We start from the raw sequence: 19,242 nt of genomic DNA, 5'->3' as shown, positions 1-19,242 counted from the left end.
TTTCGCCGCCCAATAATCATGAGTTTGTATGCTTTAGAAAAAAAATGAAATAGTTTCTGGGCAGAATGTTTTCCAAAAGTAATGTGCTTGTGCTTTACTTTTTTATTTTGATTTTTATTAAAAATTGCGCTTCCATTTTTGATTTAAAAAAAAATATTTGATAAATTTCAACCTGATGTACATGCTGATAAGAAAAATAAATATTTTGTGTAAGAATGTAAATATAAACATTTTAATAATGTCTAAGCAAGGTTTCATTTTAATCAGGTGTGACGAATTGATCAGCTGCGGTGATTCTCTCGTGCCATGTTATATTTATATCATATCTGACGTTATTGATTACACAGTCTGACAGCTGCTGACATATTTTAATTGTCTGCACGTGTTGAAATGAGAAATTGCTGAATATGCATCAGGCGCTTCTCGTGGCAGCTGAGTCTTCGAGTATTTTGTCCCCGAGTTGAATTCAAATTTTGCACTACTGAGCATGTCATTGCACATGTACGCATTGCATTATGGGAGATAACTTCAAATTTTGCACTACTGAGCATGTCACTGCACATGTACGCATTGCATTATGGGAGATAACTTAAAATTTTGCTTTACTGAGCATGTCACTGCATTATAAAGCAAAGCATCATGGGAGAGAACTTTAGTATGTAATGGACACTTTTTATTATCCTCTAAACTTGCTCAATTAAATTACAATTTTGTGAAATTCTTTTTAACAGTATTAGGATTTGTATCTATAACAATATGTGACTTTTTCAGTCAATGTTACCACATCTAACATTTTGAGATACAGTCCCACTATGGAAAAGTATAGTAATGACAGATTTGACAATTTTCCTTGACATTTTCGGAAAAAAATATGCGGCGACAATTCCTTCTTCATTTCCGGTGTCCTGAATTTGTTTTAACAACCATGTTGTATAATTTTGGTGAAATATTTTGGTACATTTTTATTTTTCGGTAAATTCTTTGTTAATTTGGACCGAGTCAACATAATCTCCCATCGGCTGTATGTGTTAATCACATTTTCTTTTCGAAATGATGAACATATAGTCAATTTTATGGGAGTCCATTTTGTGAAAGGGTCTATATTGACATTTAAAAGGGTAATAAATTTGGTCACATTCTATTTCAAACTGTTGCTATTGTTCTCCAAGTCAAAATTCATCACAGAGGCCATGTTCAAACACATCATATTTAAATTTGAAGATACAGCTTTTTAATAGGCTTACATAATAAAACAATTCTCAATACAGCAAAAAAAATATAAAATATTATAACAAAAATGTAATCTGAAAATTCTAATTTAATTATTAATGGGCTGTTGTCGTCGCTCTGCGTCCTATTCGATACGGTACTCATAGTGACGTATACAATGCATGTAAATTACATTGTTTATTTACATGATATTCAAACACGCGCTGTGCGATGACCACTGCCCTTTAAAATAGAAATTTCAAGAACAATTTAAATTTTGAAATTTCTATTTGAATTAAATAAATATGACTTTAATATTTTACTTTTTTTTAAGCTAAACTTTGACGGACGGAACTCATACTTAATTGGAATTTGACTTGCAATTCAACTGATCCAGTTGTGCAATACTGTAGAATACTTTATTTTAGCTGGAATTCATTTTCGCTAAATAGACTTTTTGGGTGTTTTGTATGTTATTTATTTTCACTGATTTTTGACGAGTTGAATGTAAAATATAGGAAAAATAGTATATTCACTGGATTTTATTTTTAGTGAATCATTCTTTCAGCGAAAATAGCGAAAATTAAATCAAAGCGAAAATAAAGTATTCCACAGTAATCAGTGATGCCATTAGGTCATATCGGTACACATAAAATGATATTTTCGCACAGCTGTGTTTGTTCTATCAGGCTTATATAAATCTATGGTCCAACTGAAGTCATATTTTAATAATAATAATATAAATTTTTTTTATGTGCATGTCTAACATAAAATATGGTATACGCTGTGTACATACATGGACTATATTACCCTGCTACCTGTCAGTTTATTATTTTTTTCTGTTTTTTTTTTTTCCTTTGTTCTTTGTCAACTTTGTCAAATTTTATGGCCAAACTAACCTTTTCAGCATACTACCGGTACTAACTTCTGTACGAGTGACGCTACAATATCAGGCGACCAACCTTTTTTCACATTTTTTTTTTGTATTGTTTTGTTTTTTTCTTTCCTAGTTTTCCCATTGGCTGCTTGTCTTGATTCAAAAGTTTTGAGAAAATAAGTGAAACATTATGCGAGAGTTTATAAAAGTTGACTTTAACAAAAGGTTAATGGAGAGTACATGGAAATTTAACCAAAAAAACTGCCATCAAATATCTTGATAGGTGATGGGTAAATGTTCTAAAGACAAACACAATATTTTAATGTCTATTATTGTAGCAATTCAGGTAAAAGTTAGTGGGTTCTGTGTACGTGCGTTTGTCTGGGAAAACAAAAGTGTTCTGAGGGTATTTTCAACAGCTGAGTGCTTTGGATCGTAATATCTGTCTATTACCATGGCAACTGTGGTGTTAAGACATCACTTTTAAAATTAATGGCAGTCTTGCAATTTCTTGATCCGTATGAATACGTTGCTGACTTCTTGCAATCTACTCAGCAGCCGGGGGAAATCTTGCTATCGTATTTAAGAACGCTTGGCAGTCTCGGTCTTTATAGTGCTTCCTTGTGCCGCAACAAAGCTTTTCCCCTTTTACTCCCCTATCATGTATCACCATCACATGAAAAATTAAAGCCTGAAATGTGAAATGGGGTTGTGGGTTGTTTACGTTTCTTCGTTGTTCGCTATTTGTCTCGTTACTGAGAGCTGTGAATGATATCTATTACAGCCTAGAGGGATACTACCTGAATGACTTGTGACACCCATGTATCTATAATTGTGTCACAAATGCAATTTGTTATCATCTTTGATTGATTGAATGCATTGCATTTCCTTCCAGGTTTGACGATTTAGTTTATTTCATTTTGTTAGCGCATGAGAGGTTCTTGTGTTGTACCCACTGTTGTTTCATCTACAGAGTTCCTGCAAAAGTCTGGATTGTCATAACTCTTTTAATAATCTAAAATATGAGAATTTTTGTGTGGTCGGAGGACAAAATTGATATTTTATATTTTTACTCTGCAATTTGAGACCCGTTGTTGACTGTGTATATCTTGAGGCCATTTTAGCAATGATGTTGATTGTCTTTTGTAACAACTATTCTAAAAAGCTACCAAGCTTGATTTACTGTTTACACTGTACTTTGTACATGTCGCTAAAACAGGACCTGAATTTAAAAAAAAATTGTCCTAAAAACACTTAACTATAAATATAAATAAGGTTAGAAATTGATGAAACACTGAAACTGCGAGAACGCTGATAAAGTCTGGTTGCTGTAGAATCTTATATATCAGTGGAATCTGAATATTTTGAGCATTTTCACTGAGTTTAAAATTCAACGATTAGACATTAGACATTCTATTGTTCTATTAGACATTTATGTTCATATGGAATTAATTTCCTGATTAAAAGTGTCACAGTCATCGGTTGAAGCCATTGTTAAGTCGGAAGGAACGCTTAGCTGTCGCCATGTGCGATAAACTTGTTTTTATAATTTAGTGTATGTAAAAAAGGAATAAATGAACGTATGTACTAGTAATAGTACTTGATTGAATGAGTGAGCATTTCAAAATGTCATCAATGTAAGTCTTGTCTATCACGTAGAGATAACGTGATTATGTGGAGTTATCATGTGTGCATCTTTTAAACTTATCAATAGACAGATGACTGTGAACTGTTAATTTTGATTTTCCAAATCTTACAAGCCAGAGAAAATCACAAAATTATGGAAGCACTGAAAATTACAATGAGATATATAGTTACCACGACGATCACCATCAAATCGTTGAAAATTCCATACTACTGTAAAATGACTAATTTTCACTGGGTTTAAATTTCACTGATTTACCATTTCAGGCATATTCAGTGGGTTTTAAATTCACGGTTTCGTCATTTAGATAATGTGTTCTTTGCTAAATTTTACATATTCACTGTGTTTTAATTTAGCGCATTTTTCCAGTCAGCGAAATAAGCTAAATTAAAACACAGTGAATAATTACCCCCTTTACAGTATGAAATTTCTTATGACATCCTCGTTTATGTGAAGTTTGTCTAAATCTGAATGCGTTTGTATATGGGGTTGGTAAACCAGTTAGCAAAATATAGTAAAATTTGTATTTAGCAAAATTTGGTTAAGAAAGTTGCTAAATTAAATCCAACAAAATACTGAATAAGAATGATTAGAAAAATTATGATAACCATTTACCTAGACTCCTTATATTATTGCCTAGGCGTTTGTGATGTGAGGAATAATGATTGGAATACTGCATTAATTCAAATTCAGTTTTCGCACGACATCGCGTGCTGATGCTGTTCGGCTATCGCCTCTGCTACTCACGGAGGCTTTTAGTACGCAAATGTGCCATTTCTATCTTTATATCATTCGTATATACTGGTAGTTTCACTACTTACACAGATTATTATAGTTTCCCTTTTTGGTACCTCTCAGTTGTACATTACGACTATCTATGTTCATTTCCTATACTTGTCTGTCTAAATTTAGCTTGTATCAGCAGAAGTAATTTCTACGTTTATTCATGTGTTCGATTCAGACTCCAGTGTTTCCGTTGGAGTTGATGGACATCAAGGTGAATTACACTCAACAAATCGCTTGGTTAATGAAATTACTAATCTGAATGTGGAATCTTTGGCAACTTGAATTACAGCAATCTTGTCTTATCTTTAAGTTCACTTTCTTCTAATCTGGTTAAAATAGGATCCTAGTTTGGCTTCTTTGTTTGAAAGCTGGATTGGTCCTCGATTTGGCTGCGTGTAGCGGTGCATGCCTTCATGATGTACATGTATATGTAGCAGCCCCCTTCATTTTGTTGTGACCCAGATCCAGGGTCCCTTAAACCTTATGTGTGACCTTTGAGGGGTTGGGGGTGCCAAGGTCATGCACAGAATTGATGTAAAATTGTGCTTGTCAGTTAAAATTAAACTGGGGGCCTGCTCATCAGAGTTTAACAGCATGTGTTGCAAGAAGAATTGACAGTCACGTAACGAGAATAAAATTTTGCTTGATTTTATTAGAGCAAACAAAGGAAGCGTTATAGAAAGAACTTGCATGTGCTGAGGGAATCGGAGGTATGAAATAGATATAGGAATTGTTTAAAATTAATTAACTTCATCACATTTCTGTTGTCTGTCTTTTAGCAGTCAATGCGATAATTGAAACTCAGATTTTTCAAATATAAGTTGATAATACTGAACTAAAAAAAAGAGTGTTTCGTTGTATGTCTGTGGTTTGTGTGCACGTCTGTATCAAGTCTCTTAAAAATCTGATGAATGGTTCTTGAGATACCCACGGAAAAGCTATAATTGATTATTTATGCAAATCAGGTCATGAATATGCATATATTCAAGCCGTAAACCATGTCTGTGTATCTATGCGTGTATCAATGACAGTCTTTGGTTGAAATAAAACGCATTTCATGGAATCTGGCTTACATGTACAAATGTGATTTTGGGTTCATGTGCACTTCTAAATTAATACCGTGTTTGATCAATTTAAATACATGTAGTAGTGCATATTCTTATGTAAATGACAAGAGGTATGTCTATGGCCAAAATAAAACTATTTCGATCATCTAGCATACAGTAAAAGTCTTTTTGGTCTTAGTGATGTGCTTCTAATAAAGCAAACACCATACATTGATTGAAAATACTTTTGGTTGTTGTATCTTCTTAACAAAATATTCAAAACTCAGAAGAAGTTCAATCCCGACAGGATTAAGTGAAAGATATTCTGCAAATATCATCTATTCTGATGGTGTTACCATGCCAACATCAAATTTGAAAGTGACTTGATGGTGATAGTGGTGAAAGAATGGTGAAATAATAAACGACTTGTCTCTCTTTCAATCAGAACTAGATGAGAACTCGAGCTCACATTTTGTTTTCGCACAAAATGTATTGAAATCATTGCTATAAACAGAAAAACTACAGCGGATTTTAAGTTCAGTTCTCTGAGTACGTGCAGTAGTGATTTACTGTGTAGTGCTTAAAGCATCAGAGTAGTCGAGCACATTTGAATATTGTGTAAACAACGCATTTCGTAACTGGTGCGAGAACATTGATGCTTTATTTTTTTATTAGCTGGGTGGTTCCGTAGCTGTATCAGAGGAGTAATGGGAATACTCGTCCAAATATGTTCCAGATTCATGTACATTTATGCATACTGTAAAATACTTTATTTTAGCTGCAATTAATTTTCGTTGAAAACATTTTTTGGGTGTTTTGTATGGAATTTATTTTCACTGATTTTTGGCGAGTTGAATGTAAAATGTAGGAAAAAAGGTATATTCGCTGGATTTTATTTTTACTGAATCATTACCTCAGCGAAAATTAGTTCCAAGCAAAAATAAAGTATTTTACAGTACGTGGCATTTGCAGTTTACTTCAAATAACCAAATGTTTGTTGTTAAAATAATGTTAATATTTCAAGATAAATCCTACTATTTTTATCAAGACATAATTTCAATCAAAATTAAGTAAACATTCTCAATAAATACTATAAAAATAGTTTTAGGATTAACTGATTCTTAATTATTATACCTTCTTATGAGATTATACCTTATTCTAAATTAGCGACATTAGCTGAATTAGGTAAAATAATGTTAGCTAAAAAGATGCATTTCACAGTACTCAAAAAAAAATTAACCACTTCTCAAAAAAAAAATTTTAAAAATACCAAAACATTTTAAGTCGGGTTTTTCTACTTCAAGACTAGTTCATGCAGCAAAGTTTTCCGCTTTGAGCAATCGATATTTTTTTTTTAACTCAGACTTTTGTTTGTTTAGTTGTAATTCAATTATCTCGCTAGACAGGAGTTACAAGTAATATAAACGAAAGATGTGAGACAAGATAAGTGACATTGTTTGCATTTTTAATCTAATTAATTGCTGTGAAAAACAACTGATGGGTTGTAATGGAGTCATTAGTTTCCATAAGACATTGACAGCCTTGTGTGTGCTTGTCACTAGATGGCGCTGTTCATCACTAGGAAACTGATAGACCCATTATAACTGATTGAAGATGGAAGCTCTCTGCATCTCAATTCGTTGTACGTGATTGTGTGTAGACGTGTCTCGTAACGTTTTTATTCTAAAAGCAAAGTAATTTCTCCCTCGTTAGGTTCGTTCATCCATCGCTACTTCTGAGCGTGGGAGTATTATTACGTTTAATAAAAAAAAAGCACTTTTTTTTTTACATAACCTTGAAAACTACAATGATGATATTTTGGCATTTACAGTAAATTAAAGCTGTTTTTGTTAGTTAGTTCAGATTCTTATTTCAGCCCTTCTTCAAGAGCTTTTCAGCTTACATAGTATCCAAGCAACCTACAGAAGAGCTATGTATTAAATGTTTTTAGTTACAATTTACTATTCCGAAGCTTGTTTCAATGATACATGTATGTACATACCCATCTCATCATGAATTCACCATTTCGGAGACAAGAAATTACAGCGACAGATATTTTCGCTGATCCAGTTCAATACGACCCCTTTAATAAATATGATAAATGTTAACTACTTAATCTTGTTAAAAAAGGCAGGGTACTTAACGAACAAAATTATAAGGTGAAAAGTGTAAAATCAATATAAAGAAACAAACGTACAAAAAATGCTCAGCCATAGAGAACGTTGCAGTTGCGAATGTACACTTTATATTCACTTGATTGTTAATTTGTTTTTAATTAATTAACAAACTTTATTAGGCTATTAATTAAATTAATCAAAACATTTGTAATTGCTCTAAATTCCAAGCGGATGTGCCTACATGAATGTCTTGGGTGTGCTTTTATGTCGAAGCTATTTTTCGACATTTTTCTTTCTCAAATTTATACGCTTTTATTAAACACAAAAAAATCATGTTTAATGAGAAATTGTTGATGCAAACTGTTCAAACAACATCTAAAAGCCAGAAAAACAATATTTTATGCTGTCATGCTTCTGAGGCAAAGAAAAAACATGTGTTTCCAGAAATATTGGTTTAGCAATTTATTCTATTTTGCTTTATTCTTGTCCTATTAAACTACATATTTACGAGGTTATTTCTCTCGCAATGATTAGTTCTGACTAAAGAAATAATGACCACCAGTTGCAGTTGGTTATTATAGTAGATTTTATACAGTCGCCTACTACTGTAAAAAGGTTAATTATTCACTGAGTTGTAATTTTGCTTATTTGCTGGAAAATGCACTAAATTAAAACCCAGCGAATATGTAAAATTTAGCATAAAACACATTATCTAAATGATAAATCTGTGAATTTAAAACACACTGAATATGCCTGAAATGATAAATCAGCAAAATTTCAACCCAATAAAAATTAGTCATTTTACATATTTTTGCATACAATAAAAGCATCGCTTAAAAAAAGTAGGAAATGTAATTTTTTGCCCCCCCCCTATTGGAGCTGTAATAAACCTTGTTTTCTGCTTATGTGAACTTAAAAAGGTGCACTTCTAATACTTCAAAAATGATATTTTGTATTGATGGTGACTTACTCATTTTTTCTTCTTCCCAGCATGCATTTGTCATTGACATCGGTTACAAGAACTTGCAGTTTTTTCTTAGAATACACGTATGAATTATTCAAAATCAGTTTGGTTTGATACTGGAATCCTGTGAATCGAGCTGCAGGGACAGTGTTTTTGTGTACTCAATCCATACTACACAATACACTTAAAGATGTAGCCAGCAACACAGGGCACCTTGCGAATAGAGATTAAGATATAGATTTACCACAGCTGGCTGCCAGCGGCTACAAGAGAGACTAAAATTTTCTTTTGCAAAAAAAGAAATTAAAATCATATCACACTGGTTTGTATTGCTTTAATTCTAAGGCTTGCCCCATGCTGCTGAAAGGTTGAATTTCTGAGGTGAGAAATGAACTCTGATTGATGGAAGGCACAATTTGTTCTTTAATGATACTTTACGCCTTTAGTTCAAATAGCGGTGGTCGTCGCGCCGAGTTCTGTTCAATATGGATCTCATAGCTTGTTTACAAGGATGCTGCTTTTTTTGTTGTCATGGTAACAATTTAATTTTCCATGATTTTATTTTTACACTTGCCAAGTGTTGTTTTTGATCTATTGAGATCAGCAACTTCAGCACAAATTTAGCCCAAGACTAAGTGATAGAAGAAAAACAATAATTGGTACATCTTTTCTTCTATTCCCCTCCCCAAGGTTTGTATGGCTCCTCTTTAGTCTGTTTTCATGTATGAAGTACTTTAGAGCAATACCTGCTATTATTATTGTTGATATTGCATTGTAAATAAAGCCATCAACACTTTTACAATTCCCTGTGGAGCTGGACAACTAAATGTCTTCTGAAACAGTAAAATGCTGTCACATTTCTTTAAAAGTAAGCAGTAAAGCACAGTCAAGCGTATGAAATCTACTCAAGTTCAAAATCCTTTCTCCAGTTTATTACAGGGTTTTATCCCTACTTCAATTAAGTGTGACACTTTGAATAAAACCCCCAGGCTTTTTTGTTGTTGTGCGTTTATTTTGCTTCTATGATAGTAATAACTTACTGTGGATGACTTTTTTTGGGTACATGTATTTAATGTGGAAACTACTGTGGATGACTTTATATTAGTGTTTAATGTGGAAATTACTGTGGGTGTTTTTATATTAGTGTTTAATGTAGAAACTACCGGGTTGGATTACAAGTTGATATTTGCATGGCTTCCATGTGAATGAGTGTCAAGACAATCGCTTTAAATGACTCTGTGACATTCAAGCCTTGTATTAGGAAAATATCATGAAAAATGTGTCTTCAGTTCCTATTTAATGTTGAATCAGTGTTCAATATGGGTACTTGAAATCCTTGAAGATTTTCCCAGGCTTCTGACTTTTCTTGCCATAGAGCCAACTTGGCTTCCTTACGTGTATAATTGTAAGCTGTTTTAATTTCACAAGAGACAAAACTGGGATCATTCATATTCAAATATTTTTTTTTTAGTTGCTCCGCTGGGAATATGTGTTCTTGTAAAATTCATGTGAATAATAACAATATCGTGAAAATCATTTTGCACAATACTTTATTTTCAGTGTTGTTTTCACATGCAGTGGAATTAATTTCATGAATGTACTTCTCACTTTTGTTTTCTTTCTTCAATTTTTCACACAGATATTATGGAGATTCCTGAAAATATAAAATTCTGTAAAAAATTACAAGTCTGCGATTTTAGTGGAAACCCAATTTCAAAGTAAGTACAAGTCCGGCTTCACCAGGGTGGAACATATGTTTTGTAGTGTTCACAGGTCAGCATAAAGTTTCAGCTTTTACTGTTCTTAATTTTAAAGAGAAGCCGACCTATTTGACCCATCATTTGAGTGCCAAGTTTTTTCTCCGCTCATATACGAGTAAATTTGTTCAGTTTCTGTAAATTCAATCTTATTTTTGAACCAAACAGACATAATGTTACTTTACTTCCAGCTTTTGATCAAAATTTTAAATTTTTCCAACATTTTTTTGGGAAAAAGAACAGACTATAAATGGAACTGATCTGTGGATGGTGGTGCCTGAAGTTGACTTGGGCTCTCAAAAGGGTTAACCATTTCACCACCAGTTCCCGCTTTTCATCACAAATTCATAAACTAGTCCCACTTATAGTCTGCACTTCCCTTCGGAAGATTGCGACAAGAATAGCCAAATATTTTGAGTAAAAACTGAAAATTGACTCAAATTTTGTCTCTTGGCTCCAAAATTAGGGTTCATTTCCAAAAATATTGAAAAATATGAGAAAAAAGTGCAGACAACTTTGGGTGAGAAAGTCTGGTAGTGAAAAAGTTAAGAGCTGTCTGATCACCAAATGAATGGTGTTTGTTGCGCCAAAACCACAATTGATAGGTTCCTAGTCAAACTAAACAATTTGCATAACTCTAGGATAATGAAGAGTATTACATAAGCTTTACTATGACTGACACCTTACATGCATGACCGATCGCTGACACAAATTTTTTTTTTAATGATTGTCAATATTTAAAATAATTAAAAGAATTTCATCAGGTCCCCGAAATGAACACCCTGTGTCAGATTCGCTTGGACTTATAGTGGAGAATGTATCGTTTTTACATAATTCAACAAAATCACGGCAAGTAGAACATTGTCTCAAATGAAGGCCGTCAGTACTAACAAACTTCCATGCCTTTCTAACAATCTTTTCACGTTTGCTGTTGTCCAGTTTCTTCTTACATATGACCAGACGACAACCTTACGAGATATTCTCTATCGGCTCCACAACTATTTCATTTTTAGTGCGACACTAATGTATAGCTTGACCATCGCCGACGTAGAGAGCCCAGTGATCATACTCGTCATGGTCTGGGTGATCCTTGACACACACGACATCACCTGGGAGCATTTTTTGAGCTTTGTTTCTAAAGAATGGAAACAATTAATTTAATTGCATAATGTAAATAATGTTCCAATGTTGTCATCCACATGTAGATGATATGATAATAACGAATTTATTGCATCCTTAGAAATAATTTCCATTGGTTGACAGAAATAAAATGTGTAATAAAATACAATAGATATAATACTAAAGTAAATGTCAGTTTTATGTGCTGGTTTTAGTTTCTGTGTCACATGGTATTTATCCTGGTGAATATTCCGCAAGTTACCAGATAGTCTGTTTTACTTACTGAAACTTATTTCAAAATTTGCTCATAATTAATTTGCATTGCAGGTACACTGATTTTCTCAAAACATGGCATGTGCATTTTTTTTTTTAATATAAATCATTTCCAAGTTCAAATGATGGTTGAAATGGCCAATCACATGTGGGCAGATGAACACGTTTAGTACCAAACTATAATGATGAAACTATTTGTAATATTCACAATACATATCTGTGAATGCTTTAGTTTGAAGTGTTTCCATTGATTGAGAAAAAAACAGAGACTCTTGGGTACAAGGCATTACCAAAAGTCATTTTAGCCTATGAAAACGTATTTTACTGATTTGAATGTACATGTAACAAAATCATTGCTGCCCAAGTGAAATCAAATGTAATGGTCAAATATTTTTTTTTTTTAATCTATGAAGCCCTCAAGTGTCATTCATCAATAAATATATACATATACCGGTATATATCAATTTTTCAGCTCATGTAACACATTATGTAATTTATGAAACTTTCCATCATGAATAAGCACTCAGTTACGTATTAACAAGGGAACGTGAACTTGTGACTTGTGTATCTCATAATCTTTAACCCCATGATAACTGTTTTCTTGTCTTCACTGCTTTGCAAACACCATTGACACTAGCACTGCACGCTCACTAAATTCAGTTTTCTAATATGCAGGAGTTACAAACCCGTAATTTTCCAATCTATTTTTGGCATATGTACATATCACATATCATTTACATATACAATACAACACAACTGGAAATTCCCATTCTATTTCAAGCGTAGAATGCAATGCAAATAACTAGAAAATATACAAAATATACAAATAACTAGAAAATATATTTTATATAATTTTGTCTTTGAGGATTTGATTTGATTTGATTTGATTTGTTTTTCTGTCAAATGTTTCTGCAGATTTTCTACTCTTAATTCTACTATTTACACGGTAATTTATGCATTTTTCAGGTTACCAGACGGTTTTACGCAGCTCCGTGACCTCACACACCTCTGTTTAAATGACGTCTCCCTCACAAGGTTACCACCCGATATAGGAAGGTCAGTTGAATATAGTATGAGGTTATTACGAGGATACTTCAATAATACAACATTTTGCTATGTCAATTGTAATTATTTTCAGCATGACATTCAAAAACGGTCTAACATCACTTTTTGGCTTCGTAGATGTAGCTGCATTACATATGAAAATACAGGGTTGCTAATTGTGCTAAACTTCTATTGGGTTGCAGGTGAACGTCATTTTAATTTTGTTCATCCTGGATTTTGGTTGCACATTACATTTTGTGTGTGATTCAACTAAATATGCTCAGTCCATTACAGTATGTTGCTAGTAACAATTGATCACATGACAGTACTATTTATAGAAATGTACATCCACACTTCTGAACTGCTTGTAGTGTTGGAATTTGACATTAAATACAGAACAGGGAACTGTATTCTCAACGGGGACTTATGTTTTGACCCTTGTGCGTCCGTGCTTCTGTGCGTCTTTGTATCTTAGAATCATGGACGAATCATGATCAAACTTCACACGTACATCATACATGATATTATACATATGCACATCAATTTGTTTCACGATCTGATTCAAGATGGCTGAATGGCGGCCATTTTTGTGCTAAAAAATCATCATAATCAAGCATTTCACTGCTGTTTACAGATGGATTTTATTCAAACTTGGTATATACATTAGACATTATAGGACCTTGATGCAAACAATTTTATTTTTCAGATCGGATTCAAAATGGCTGACTGGCGGCCATTTTGTTTTAATGAATGAACTTCTAGACCCATATCTCTGACTTGCTTTGACTGATTATGTTCAAATTTTTAATATTCATTATACATCATATCATAGATATATTGGTTTGACAACTCTATTCAAAATGGCCGAATGGTGGCCATTTTTGTGCTAAAAAACATCAAATATTAAGCATTTCTGGCATTTATGGATGGATTTCGCTCAAACTTAGTACATACATTACACATTACAGGTTCCTGATGCACACCATTTTATTTTTCAGATCGGATTCAAAATGGCTGACTTGCAGCCATTTTGTTTTAATGATTGGGCTTCTAGAGCCATATCTCTGACTTGCTTCGACTGATTATGTTCAAATTTTTAATATTCATTATACACCATGTTATAGATATATACATGTATTCAAAATGGCTGTTTTAATTAATGCTGTTCCAGAGCAATATCTCCCAATATGGACAAGTACTTGTTTGACGATCAGATACAAATGTCAATCATTTTAATGTTAAACAATCATCATAATCATATTCCTGACATGTTTATATTCCAGCTATATTACTATAAACAAAACTATATATCTTAAATAAATTTGATAACTAACGGGGACTGTGCCATGCATGGCTTGTTTCTATTTATCTTGTTTACAAATTTATGTGGATTTATTTTGTGAAAGGAAAAAGTTGACTTCAGCATTTATTCGATTAATCAACTGCATTATATATGAGGATTTGGAATTTATGTTTTTTCTTAGGAAAATAAATATAAATATATAATTATTTTTTGACTGACATTAATGCATTTTATTTTATTTTTTTTCTCCAGTTTATCTAATTTAATTACTTTAGAATTACGAGAAAATCTGTTGAAATTTTTGCCAACTTCGCTGTCATTCCTGGTAAAGCTGGAACAGTTAGATTTAGGAAGCAATGAACTTGAAGAATTGCCGGAAACATTAGGTGCTCTGCCCAATTTAATGGAACTATGGCTGGATTGCAATGAATTAACAGAACTGCCAGCAGTAAGTATATCTTGAATCGCTTGTGGTGATTGGTTAAAATTGCAGTCACATGACAACTTCTGGCTCTTCTGTTATCAACATGATGATTGGCTAAAATTAAAGTCACCAATTATACAGATACCAGTTATACCAAGTATATTAATAACCTGGTATACTGATAACCAGTTTTACCAGGTATACTGTTATCCAGTTGTACCAAATATATTGATAACCAGTTATACCAAGTATTTTAATAACCTGGTATACTGATAACCAGTTGTACCAGGTATACTGTTATCCAGTTATACCAAATATATTGATAACGAGTTATACCAAGTATTTTAATAACCTGGTATACTGATAACCAGTTTTACCAGGTATACTGTTAGCCAGTTATGCCAAATATATTGATAACCAGTTATACCAAGTATTTTAATAACCTGGTATACTGATAACCAGTTGTACCAGGTATACTGTTATCCAGTTATACCAAATATATTGATAACCAGTTATACCAAGTATATTAATAACCTGGTATACTGATAACCAGTTTTACCAGGTATACTGTTAGCCAGTTATACCAAATATATTGATAACCAGTTATACCAAGTATATTAATAACCTGGTATACTGATAACCAGTTTTACCAGGTATACTGTTAGCCAGTTATGCCAAATATATTGATAACCAGTTATACCAAGTATTTTAATAACCTGGTATACTGATAACCAGTTGTACCAGGTATACTGTTATCCAGTTATACCAAATATATTGATAACCAGTTATACCAAGTATATTAATAACCTGGTATACTGATAACCAGTTTTACCAGGTATACTGTTAGCCAGTTATACCAAATATATTGATAACCAGTTGTACCAAGTATATTAATAACCTGGTATACTGATAACCAGTTGTACCAGGTATACTGTTAGCTAGTTATACCACGTATAATTATTAATAACCAGTTATACCAAGTACATTAATAACCAGGTATACCAAGTATACTTTTAGCCAGTTATGCCAAATATATTGATAACCAGTTATACCAAACATATTAATAACCTGGTATACTGTTAACTAGTTATATCACGTATAATTAATAACCAGTTATACCAAGTATTTTAATAACCTGGTATACTGTTATCCAGTTATACCAAATATATTGATAACCAGTTATACCAAGTATATTAATAACCTGGTATACTGATAACCAGTTATACCAGGTATACTGTTATCCAGTTATACCAAATATATTGATAACCAGTTATACCAAGTATATTAATAACCTGGTATACTGTTATCCAGTTATACCAAATATATTGATAACCAGTTATACCAAATATATTGATAACCAGTTATACTGATAACCAGTTGTACCAGGTATACTGTTATCCAGTTATACCAAATATATTGATAACCAGTTATACCAAGTATTTTAATAACCTGGTATACTGTTATCCAGTTATACCAAATATATTGATAACCAGTTATACCAAATATATTGATAACCAGTTATACTGATAAACCAGTTGTACCAGGTATACTGTTATCCAGTTATACCAAATATATTGATAACCAGTTATACCAAGTATATTAATAACCTGGTATACTGTTATCCAGTTATACCAAATATATTGATAACCAGTTATACCAAATATATTGATAACCAGTTATACTGATAACCAGTTGTACCAGGTATACTGTTATCCAGTTATACCAAATATATTGATAACTAGTTATACCAAGTATATTAATAACCTGGTATACTGTTATCCAGTTATACCAAATATATTGATAACCAGTTATACCAAGTATATTAATAACCTGGTATACTGATAACCAGTTATACCAGGTATACTGTTATCCAGTTATACCAAATATATTGATAACCAGTTATACCAAGTATATTAATAACCTGGTATACTGTTATCCAGTTATACCAAATATATTGATAACCAGTTATACCAAATATATTGATAACCAGTTATACTGATAACCAGTTATACCAGGTATACTGTTATCCAGTTATACCAAATATATTGATAACCAGTTATACCAAGTATATTAATAACCTGGTATACTGATAACCAGTTATACCAGGTATACTGTTATCCAGTTATACCAAATATATTGATAACCAGTTATACCAAGTATATTAATAACCTGGTATACTGATAACCAGTTATACCAGGTATACTGTTATCCAGTTATACCAAATATATTGATAACCAGTTATACCAAGTATATTAATAACCTGGTATACTGATAACCAGTTATACCAGGTATACTGTTATCCAGTTATACCAAATATATTGATAACCAGTTGTACCAAGTATATTAATAACCTGGTATACTGATAACCAGTTGTACCAGGTATACTGTTATCCAGTTATACCAAATATATTGATAACCAATTATACCAAGTATATTAATAACCAGTTATGCTGATAACCAGTTGTTCCAGGTTTTCTGATAACCAGTTGTACCAGGTATAATTAATAACCAGTTATACTGATAACCAGTTGTACCAGGTATAATTAATAACCAGTTATACTGATAACCAGTTGTACCAGGTATACTGATAACCAGTTGTACCAGGTATACTGATAACCAGTTGTACCAGGTTTCCTGTTACACAGTATTGTTGAGTAGCTGATAAAAAGAATCCTAGTAAAGCTACACAATTCTTAAATAAATATAAATTTAATTTTTCTTTTACATTCAATGAAATTTTTTCACCAACAATGCGCTGCTGGGCTCTCTCTGGAATTTGCTAGGTAATAGTAAATTTACTAATCAAGAAAAAAAAGTATTAGTAAACTTTTTCTGGAAACTGCGGAGCATTTTCCGCGACCGAGCACAACGGGGAAGAGAGAAGGAGAGGGAGGTGTCCCCTCTGTCGTTAGCCAAAAACAAGAACAGCATGCTGAAAATGGTGCTTGCTAGTGCAACCTGAGCTCTAATTTTGTGTGTAATTTCATGACATCAAATTAGGCAGTCTGCTCCACAAAATGTACCATTTATGATGGTACAACAAAACATCACAACAAAATATAAAATGTAGACACCAGAACCTTTATTTGAATAACTCAGTATTAATTAAACATATTCATGATAAGCTCACATTGTTAACAGTGGAGAAAATAGTCATCATTCGAAAGTTCACTGCCTAGAACACAAGTCTGTGAATAAATTTTCACGGGAAATTTCTCAGAAAAAAACTCTGTGCCAATCAATATTATTATGAAGTAATCTCCCGTGCTCATCATGCAAACCCGCATGTTGACGTTTATGACGACACAAAATGACTATTATTTTCATCGAAATTTCTGAATTAAAGTGAAAAAGTAACTAAAGTAACTTTCGGTCTTGTAACTCGATCTCAATGCTAAGAATGCCCGGTAAGAATGTTACACAAATTATAGTATTTTTCGATCGATTCGCTAACATTGTCTCACCTTCCATTAGCTGTGGAATAATAGCCCTATGTTGCCGACCGCATTATTTACGTGACAGACACTGGCCGGCCCATGTTCGACCATGGAGCTAAAAAAAGAGCTCCATGGTTCGACATACAACAACAAAAATAAAAACAAGACGTCCGAATGAAATTGGTAGGGCAAAATTAGATTGTATGTCGCACCAAAGCGCTACGGAACCGCAGCTAACCTTCCATTATTTCTGAAATCGTGCTGCAGTACGATCAACTTTCCGTTTCTTGGTGCTGTCAGGGTTAGGACACCTATATGTTTCTGGTTCTGAACACGATTTAGCGGTTTCTCCATCTCGTCGTGAAAAATACTCGTCGAGCAGTTGTCTGCTCCTTTTTGACGTAGTCTCCATTTTCAATAAATAAACAAATCACGTGTTTGATAAGGGCGACATGAAACCGTTCCATACTGAGAGTAATGTCGCGGGGTATCTTGAAACACACGTCGACTAAACTACGCATGTGCGATGACACCAAAATAACTTTAGAGTGGAAAAATACATTCAGTGGCAGTTCCGTGTTGATCGCGATCACCATGTAACAATTGTTGCAATCTTAGAAGTAACGGGACATTGTTTAACTTTAAAATGGCAATCACTCAAACCGTAACACGCGTGATGATCACAGTCGAGTCTTGACAATTAAATGAGGGCGATTTGCGAGGGTATTTTGTACAAAATGTGTTCGTAAATTTTACTAATAGATATTTATTTTGTTCGTAAATCTTGTACAAATTTCGTAATTTACGACATTTGCGAGCGACAGCGAGAGCACAGCGCTGTCATATTCTCAATGAAGGTGTAGAACTTCATTAATATGCTTTGAAGCATTTTATTTCAAGGTCAAGGCTACCTTAGACTATTATTAGACTAGCCTACTAAAGGCACAGAGGGCAGTGTCAGTTTGGAGCGTATACATTATTGATTTGCTGAATCTGTATAAGATTGATTTTTTCAATAAATGATATCTTGGGGTCAATGTATTAACACGCTCTATTGCACGGAAAAGTATCGTCTATGTACGCATTGCCGCCACTTCGTTGTGTAGATTATTACAATGGATATTTTTAACCAGTCCACTGTGTTCGCATATTAACGTAACTGTCAACTACTCAATTTATTAAGCAGAATATTATTCAGACAGCTATAATTACAAATATGTTGTTTTCTTCTCCCTGGTTTG

General features: G+C 33.0%; 1 protein-coding gene across 5 annotated transcripts in view; it reads left to right on the top strand.

Moving 5' to 3' along the window:
- LOC100370729 (protein scribble homolog) overlaps window positions 1-19,242 on the top strand; it is a 111,501-nt gene that overhangs the window by 42,521 nt on the left and 49,738 nt on the right. For all 5 annotated transcript variants that reach the window (XM_085507931.1, XM_085507933.1, XM_085507934.1 and 2 more), the window contains exons 3-5: window positions 10,284-10,362; window positions 12,760-12,849; window positions 14,393-14,588. In XM_085507931.1, the coding sequence (XP_085364057.1) occupies window positions 10,284-10,362; window positions 12,760-12,849; window positions 14,393-14,588 (365 nt within the window). The remainder of the gene's footprint in view (window positions 1-10,283; window positions 10,363-12,759; window positions 12,850-14,392; window positions 14,589-19,242) is intronic.

The sequence above is a fragment of the Saccoglossus kowalevskii genome, chromosome 14 (genome assembly GCF_978046115.1).
Source record: "Saccoglossus kowalevskii chromosome 14, keSacKowa6.1, whole genome shotgun sequence".
In the NCBI taxonomy this organism is placed as follows: Eukaryota; Metazoa; Hemichordata; class Enteropneusta; family Harrimaniidae; genus Saccoglossus; species Saccoglossus kowalevskii.
This window is presented reverse-complemented; position numbering and strand designations above follow the sequence as displayed.